At 41.6% G+C, this 9,090-nt stretch overlaps 1 protein-coding gene across 4 annotated transcripts in view; it reads left to right on the plus strand.

Annotated features, from left to right (window-relative positions):
* Nme7 (NME/NM23 family member 7) overlaps positions 1–9,090 on the plus strand; it is a 155,899-nt gene that overhangs the window by 93,692 nt on the left and 53,117 nt on the right. For all 4 annotated transcript variants that reach the window (XM_031387737.1, XM_031387748.1, XM_031387764.1 and 1 more), the window contains one exon: positions 1,157–1,258. In XM_031387737.1, coding sequence (XP_031243597.1) covers positions 1,157–1,258 — 102 coding nt within the window. The remainder of the gene's footprint in view (positions 1–1,156; positions 1,259–9,090) is intronic.

Raw genomic sequence — 9,090 nt, forward strand, 5'->3', positions numbered from 1 at the left:
TTCACTAGCAAATACCTGGCTATGTCCTTATCCAGCACAGAAAATGAAAACTCTACGACAGAGTTAGAGCTAGCAAACAGTCAGTTAGAACGCACGTCCATCACCTGCGTTCAGTCTTTCCTTGCACTCTAATGATTACCCTCTGCACACGCCGTGGTAACCACGTATACACTTGCTTACGTGTACGTGTGTGGTTTTGGTTAGGTTCTGTAAATGGTGGAGACCATGTATTTTTCTTTCTAATATAATGTGACCTCACTTACTATTTATTGTACATTCTTATTTCATCTGTTATTTTGCTAATTTTATGATTATGTTTTTCTTTGCTCAGTAATATCTATGTGTGTGTAGATAGATAGATAGATAGATAGATATAGATATAACCAAAATTTTATTAACCACTCATTTGTTGATGGACAACTAACTTATTTGCACTTCCTCGCTCTAGTGAATACAGCAGCAGTAAACATGGGTGTAGAGACGCTCTGTGGTAGGGGTGGAGTCGCGCTGTATGCTGCCCTGATGCTCGCATCCTTAACTGAGCTTGCCTTGCAGTGCTGTGGGAATGTCAGGCTCTGCTGTACTTTCCCACCTGCCCCGTGCCTGCCTTGCCTGTTCTTGTCTTGGCTGTTTTATGCAGCAAGATAGAGGAATTATCTGGCCTCCTGCACGGTCCCTCTTCCCTAGGCTGCCACCATCCAATCCATGGAAACTAGCTCATCTATTGTTTTCTTAGTTTCTAGATGTCATTTCTTGTTGCTAACTATGTAATAGACTTTTAAAGTCTGCAAGAGAAACACGGCTATTTGTACTTTAGGAATATTAATTTGGTGAAACTATGCTGATGGAAAGAGGAATGTCTAAAAGGAAGATGTGCTAGAAGCGGCTTAAGTGACCAGAGGAGGCAAAGCATTGCCTTAAAATGCTAATGGTCCTAGGAGTGGGGGCAGAGGGTGGCTGGGGGGAAGGATGAGACAAATATTTGTAGGCAAAGTTGGCCATACTTTAGAAAGAGCTTGTGTGCAGGACACAGTTGGGAAAGAGGTCAAAGGTGACCAACCATTTGGGGACTAGAGATGGCAGCACAATTAAAAGAGTTGGGGTAAAACATTCAGTGATTTTAATTATTTTGTTTCTCTTACATTGAATCCCAAAGGATATGGTGACAGAGCTGTGCTCTGGCCCTTGCGTAGCAGTAGAAATCCAACAGAGCAACCCTACAAAGACATTTCGAGAGTTCTGCGGACCTTCTGATCCCGTGAGTTATTAAACTATTGGTCTATTTTGTATTATGAAGTATTTTAACAAGTTTAATTTTTTAGTTTGTTTAGTCTTGTAAATTATATAAAAGTGAATATGCAAGAAAATTGCTCGTAGTAGTGCTTTACAAAAGAGTATCTTATTTGCCTAATGACAACAGAGAATGATCTGAGCATTATTTACTGTGGTAGAAGATTATATGTTTTCTTGTTTCCATTTGCTAACTTATTAGTCAAGAAGCAATTTCTAGAACTTTGAAATAAAAATTCTCTAAGGTGCTCTTTCAAATAGAAAGAATATAAGTATAAAGATTGTGGATATGGTGACTTTATTCTGACGCTTAAAAAATATGAGCGGTTGAACTTGTCTATGTGGGGTAGATCAGTGATGATGAATGCATACAGACCTGCTAGAACATTCTGACGTATGGGGGGGTGGATATGAATAAAGACCAAACCTTGGTGGTTGAGGCAAACTCAAATGTTGAAGAATCATTTGGTAAGAGAGAATCTAATACAAGGACAATTTAAACCTTGTTAGAGGAAGAGAGACTTGAAGGGCAAACCACGGTGCAGGGAAGCTAGAAGAGCATGAAAAGCTGCATCATAGGGACGGGGAGGACAGCGAAGGATGAGATCAAAGGATGAGAGCGAAGGATGCGAGCGAAGGGTGAGAGCGTTCTGTATGATGCACAAGATGACTTCCTTAGCCTCAGTTACATGCATTTTTGGAAGTATAAGGAAATAAGTATTTTTCCTAAGTAGAGGAAATAAGAAAATGTAATTCTTATGTATTAGGAAAGAAGAATTCTTTATATGTAACTCAGTTTTAAAAATTATCACAGAATTGTTTCTTTGGTACAACTGGGACACATTACCTTGAAAGAGGTTAAAGAAAGGGGTTCTAGCAGTAGAAGGGGGCAGACCTGAGAACAGCAGGTAAGCCAGCGAGGCCTCCTGCGTGCAGTTTAGGGAGGGAGGATAGAAAGGACACCGTGATGCGTAGCACAGAGAACACCAGCAGAGAGTGGTGCTGATGCTGTGGATTTACCTGATGTCAATCATGAAAGGCTAAGAAAGGAGACCTTTGACCTGAGGACAAAGCCATTTTGTTAATTTTAGTTTCTGTTTTCTGTTTAATAGCCAAATGGGGCTCTTGTTAATTTTTTCTGAGAAAATTAAAATCTGATGAGCTGATCAAATAGGAAAAATAAGAGAAATAAAAATAACAAAAAAGAAACAAGTTAAGCTTTGCCACTGTTAACCTTCTCTCACATAGTCAGTAAATGGGTATTGAGCTTGCGCTGACACTTACGGATGTAATAATAGAAGCTTCAGTAAGGCCAAGTGGTACATGCAGAGACTGAATACATGGAAGGCTAGGCTAGAAGGCATGTTGAGTTCGTAAGTTCGAGGTCAACCTGGGTGAAAAAGAACAGAAGCTTCAAAGGATTTCAGCAAATCACTTAACCATCACAAGTAGTTAATTTCCATGCATTGTGGCCACCCCACTGTTAAATATTTACAAGTAAAATGATATCCCAGAATTTAAGCATACACATCTCAGTCTAAGGATGCAAGCCAGCGAACCGAGAATGTGGCATGTGAGGAGTAGGTGATCAAGGTGGCAGATGATGTGATTAAAGTCATGGCTGTGAAAAAGCATCACTTTATAGCAAGCTCTTTTCTTCTTGCGATGCTCAAGCACAGGCAGGTAAGGACAGAGGATGGCTCTCTGAGGAAGAGTTGGGAAGGACACACGGTGTCTATGGGCATGAGAGTACTAAAAAGGAAACCACGCCAATTCACTTCCTTCACATACAATTATTCAGTGAACATTGTTTGGGTGAACAGTATGTACAAGCTATCGGGTTCTGCGGCAGGGGCATACTGAAGATGACTAAGCTAAGTTGCTGTTCTTTCAGGAGCTTGCTTTCATGGCTTAGTTTGGAGACTTGCAGATTCTGGGATCTTGCCTCGAGAAGGTGTTATTAGGATTGCTCCACTGTGGATTTTGATGTTGTGTTTTTATTTTTGTTGCTTACAAACTGCTACTAGATCTTAATAAGTACATGTATTACACTATATCACAAAATGTGATTACAATATTTGAACATCAATCCTATATATTTGTATATTTAAATACATGGCCTTGTGAAAAGTTCATGATAAGACTGAGATCCTAGAGAATAGGAGATCTATAGAGCTCCCGTAATGATTCCCAGAGTTAGAAAATATTATCTTAGCCCATGGAAGGTTTTTTTGTTTTGTTTGTTTGTTTTTTTTTAAGATTTATTTTTATTTATTATTTTATGTGTATGAGTACACTGTAGCTGTTCAGATGGCCGGGTGGTTATGAGCCACCATGTGGTTGCTGGGATCCAAACTCAGGACCTTTGGAAGAGCACCCAGTGCTCTTACCGGCTGAGCCGTCTCACCAGCCCAGCCCATAGAAGTTTTACACATTGTCCCTTTCCTAGCAGTAATTTTCCCTTCCCTCTGGCCCAATTCTCTAAGATATCCCTCAGTAATACATCAGCAAATCCTTCTTGTTCGGTCTCTTAACTTCTGTTCCAACTCTTGTATTTATATCATACTAATTATATTAATTAATTGTGTGGGTGGATTTCCTCATTTGCCAAGATTTTTGTGGGGCCCTCTCATACATGCAATACTTCTCTAGGGACTAGAGATACAGCAGTCAACTGACAAAGCAGTCACCTTGCCCACACAGAATTACAGTCTACCGGAGGGAACAGACCATGAACAGACCTTAAAAAGTAAAACACATTGTGTGCCCTGTGGTAGTAGAGAAATAATGTGGAAATGAGAAATAGAGTTACCAGGAGAGGAAGAGTGGGAAAGGTGGCAAGGTTATAGAGTTGGCAGAGGTGGGAGAAAGTCACAGGGCTTCCAGATAGAAGGCACTGGGAGCGCCAAAGCTGGAGTGCACTTGGTATGTGAGGATCAGCGTGGTCTCACACAGTTTTTGAGTTGTTTATTTGGTTTGGTTTGGTTTGGTTTGGTTTGGTTTGGTTTGGAGTTCTTAAGGATTGTGTCATGAGGTCCCACACAGCAGATGGTAGGCAGGATGAGAAGGCTTGAGAATGAGTTACTTCGTAGGTAACATAGGTCTTGACGTTATGAGAGTAGTTAAGTTAGGGCGTGCTAAATGCTGTCTTAGGAGTGAGCCCCTCATTTCTTCAGCAGAGCCTGTGATAGCAGTGCCAGAGTTATGTTAGGTGAGAAGAGACCATTGACACTGCCCCAGTTAGATGTGGAGAAGTACAGAATGAGTAGGGAAGGGTTATTTCTTAAGTAAACTGCACTGCTTTATTCCATTAAGGAACAGTAAAAAGCTTACACTGTACCAAAATAATTATTAGTATGACACTAGGAACATATGTGTCTTAGTTATGTTCTATTGCTGTGGAAAGACACCGTGACCATGGCAGTTCTCGTCAAGTGTTTAACTGGGGAGTTTCTCATAGTTTCAGAGGTTTAGTCATTGTCACCATGATCTGGAGCATGGTGGCAGGTAGGTGTGATGCTGGCTGGAGAAGTAGCTGAGAGCTACATCCTGATCTAAAGCCTACCCGCAGTGACACTTCCTCCAGCTAGGCCACACCTCCTAATCCTTTTCAAATAGTGCCATTCCCTGATGTCTAAGCAATCAAGTCTATAAGCCGGTAGGGGCTGTTCTTAGTCAGACGCCCACCGTATGTGTAGAGCTGCTGTTCTGGTCTCATAGAGCCGTCTCACAGGGGCTCACACTGTTTAGTGCACAGTCTTCATCCTTTTCATGTCCTTTAAGAAGGAAAACAAGCTTCCAGTGGAATTATGTCATCTATAAAGAGAACAAACTGGCTCAAGGAACTCCTCACATTTAGGAGCTTCAACTGGCACAAATTCAAATTTGAATAGAGCCATGTCAGATATTTGTTAAAATCTAACAGCCAAGACATTGCTAGATATTTCTTGTAATCTATTATGAGAAGGAAAACAGATGCCCACAGGCAATGAGAAAATAAATGGGAGTCAGATAAGTGCTGTCAGGAGGCGTAGAGATGCTGGGTTGTTTGCTTGTTTGTTTAAGGAATGATGCTGTTCCTCTGGAATAAGTCCCAAGGTTTCTAAGTAGGCAAATCCTACAGAACAAGAGTTTCCCTAAGGCAAAATGAGGATCTACCCTTCCCAGTTCAAGGGATAATATCACCTGAGCATAAAGGTAGTAAAATTAGAAAATTTAGTTGGAAACATTTGATGTACCATTATAATAGATAATAAGGTTACTGAGATTATAATAGATGATATACTTTTAATTCTTTTTAATTTATAAATCAGTTAGAGTATAAGATACCTGATTTAGTCCCAACAGTGACTCAGTGGCACACAGATGCTGTCATTCACCGATAGTTCTGCTACCTCCTTTTATCTGTAAGGAGACGGGGCATAGGTGAACCTGCACAGATGCTCTGTAGTCAAGCACCTCTGTCAGACTGTCCTTTAGGTTAGGAACGAGCATGTCAGTAGACTGAGGGTCTTCATTCTCAAGAGAGCATATCCTGAGCCCTTCAGTCTCCATGTTTCACACCGTTCTGGCAAAGAGCTTGAATTCAGACCTGTGTGCGACCACCATCAGAGAAGCAAAACCACTGGTAACATCACAGGCTGAGCAGTCTGTAAGATGCGCTCCCCTGCTCAGTTTGCTGCTTCTCGCTGGCCTCCACCACAGTACAAACTGCGGCAGGCACAGCACATAACTTTTTCCTCCCGGGAAGCTGACACTGCAATTATTAACGTCAACAGGCATGGTGGCACATGTTTGTAATCTCCATGGTTGGGGAGAAAGAAAGATCATGAGCCCAGGGCCAGCCTTCACTACACAGTGGATTCAAGCCAGCCTGTGCTCCATGAAACCTTGTTTCAAAAAAAAAACAAAAAACAAAAAAACCAGAGCTTGGTTACTATCCTGAGCATTTTCTAAACTTGCTCCTTTCTAAACCTCATTCTTAATTATTGTTTGCAATAATTCAACTGTAAGTACAGTTTGTATGATAAGCTTTCCTAGTCCATAGGATGCAGTGGTGCCAGAGAGAGTGACAGAAATTCACTCTCTAGCAGCATCTTTGGTTCACTGGTAAGACAGACAGACATCCAACAGGTAAAATAAGCCCCGTGGAATGGGAGTGATGTGGGGGCGGGGGGTGAGGAAAAGACAAAAGGTGGACAGGAAACGTGCTCTTTGAGAGTCTTTCTCGGGCGGAGAGATGGCTCAGCGGTTAAGAGCACTGACTGCTCTTCAATCCAAAGGTCCTGAGTTCAAATCCTAGCAACCACATGGTGGCTCACAACCATCTGTAATGAGATCTGATGCCCTCTTCTGGGGTGTGTGAAGACAGCTCCAGTGTACTTACGTATAATAAATAAAATAAGTCTTAAAAAAAAAAATTCGAGAGTCTTTCTCCTGCCAGTTCAAGAGAAAAAAAATATGTCTCTAAATCACAGTGCTCTCCTGCAGGCGGAGAGAAGTCAGGAGTAGCAGGAAGAATGGACTGGTGAGGAGGGCAGTCTCAGGGCAGGCCCAGTTAGCTCTCTTAGCAATAGCAGTGCACCATCTATACATCATCCACGATGCATTTGCAGGAATCCAAGGTGATGCACAGTCCATTCCATCGTTTGTGCTTAGCAGGATTAGTGTTTGAATGTGCCTGGCTCATTCGGAGAGACCTAGCTCAGCTCCTACTTCTGTGACCAGTTGCAACATTCTCATGCTCTCGGTGGCTTCTGGTTTAGTCTGTAATAGGAGTCAGCGTCTGAACACTGTGCACGGGTTACTCTCTGGACGCTCATCTTCATTTCCTGGAGTCAGCGTCTGAACACTGTGTGTGCACGGGTTACTCTCTGGACGCTCACCTTCATTTCCTGGAGTCAGCGTCTGAACATTGTGTGTGCATGGGTTACTCCCTGGACGCTCATCTTCATTTCCTGTACACCTGCGGAAGGAAAGGAAGTTTTATTTTTTTTTTCTTTCACGGTATTTTCAGGACATCTGGTGGTAGTAAACAAATACTCAATATGTATTTTGGAAAGAATGAATGTTAGTTTAAGCAGCTCTTGGTATTTCTTCAATAAGATTTAATTAGTAATGCTGTTTTCTTTACGGTCTTTCGAGGCTGAGTGTATAGCTCAGTGATTGAGCCCTCGCCTAGCATGAGTGAGGCCCCAAGCTCACCTCTTTTTCTCTCCACTGGTAAAAATGCTATTGTATCCTTTCCCTAAAAAGACTTCAGATGAGTCCCTCTGACAGTGAGAAGGTAGAACCTAAGCTTGCCTGGAGCAATGCACCCTGGGACAGAGGCACAGCACCAGCTGGGGCTGCTAGCATTTTAGAATCCCTGGAGGCTGGCACACATGTGCTGGCTTTATCTCCCTAACACACACACTTGCTGTTTGTCAGTTTCAAATGTCAGCTCCCAGGGGCACTGCTTAGGACAATAGACTGAGCATTGAGATGGAAGGAAAATATGCTGAAACTTTTCTGCAGCCTTGGGAAATGACCAATTTTAGACACAAAAGACCCTGTCATTTTACAAGTCTACCCAAAGGTAAAAGCCAACCACATGGGCCAGGTTTGAGTCCTGACTCAGTTACTGTCAGTGAAAATAATCCTGAGCCATGAAGTCTTGGGATGCGTGTGTTAGTGAGACAGTCCTGACCCTTGAAAGGCCAAAGAGAAGGACGTTAAGAACCCTCCAGTGCAACCAGTAGGCATATGTGATCCTTTTAATCATGAATGTTGGTTTTTGTTTGTTAATGCCAGCTAATAAACAAAAATCATTATTTCTATGTAGTTAATTAAAAGCATGATTTTTGAAAGCATTTAATTCAAATATAATGAAAATATTCACTCACATATGATTTAGGAACTAGTTACTCTTACTATGAAAGAAGTTTGTACTTCTCATAAAAGTACTTTAAAAGATATTGTACATTTTAAAACTCAAGCTCAACACATTTCACATAAAATTTACAATAAACATAAATGAATGACTGAGGTGTTAGAAACCGTTTTTCCCTGATTTATCCTGTTGATCAGTGGAAATGGACTTATCTTTAGGTAAATACCAGATTAGATGAGATTGTGTTTAAAGAATTCCTATTTCAGATTTTTCTAGATTCAGATTTAAGAGGAATGGCCTTTGCACCCATATGTCATGTTCTCCAGCTTTTGCCTCTGTTCAGGGCACTCTAGCTCCAGGGACAAACAGTTTTCCCAATAAACCTTAGAACCCACGGAAAGTGTCACTTCCAAGTCGAGAGTTATGCACACACTGTCTCCCTTAGCTGCAAGTTTGCTTTCAGCAGTTTCAGTTTTTCATAGTCCACCATGTTCCAAAACAGTACTTGGAAAATTCTGGAAATATTTAGTACATCTAAAAATAATTTTTGTTATAGTAGGGCATTATAATTTACTATAGTGTTCTTGTTTATAATCTCTTACTGGGCTCACTTGGTAAAATCAACTTTATGCAAAGTTTGTCTGTATGAGAAACACGTGATTCCCAAGCTTCGTGCATCTGCTGAATTCCTGAACATATCTCTTGAAGATGGAGGATGCTTATGTATATCCTATGAAACCTTTTACCTTTTTGACTGAACTCAGGTAGGCAGTAAGAGTGCAGTGAGCGTGTGTGCAACAGTGAGTGTGTGTGCAGCAGTGAGTGTGTGTCCAGCTGTGAGCATGTGTCCAGCAGTGAGCATGTGTGCAGCAGTGAGCGTGTGTGCAGCAGTGAGCGTGTGTGCAGCAGTGAGCGTGTGTGCAGCAGTG

The sequence above is a fragment of the Mastomys coucha genome, unplaced genomic scaffold (assembly GCF_008632895.1).
Source record: "Mastomys coucha isolate ucsf_1 unplaced genomic scaffold, UCSF_Mcou_1 pScaffold1, whole genome shotgun sequence".
Taxonomy (NCBI): Eukaryota; Metazoa; Chordata; class Mammalia; order Rodentia; family Muridae; genus Mastomys; species Mastomys coucha.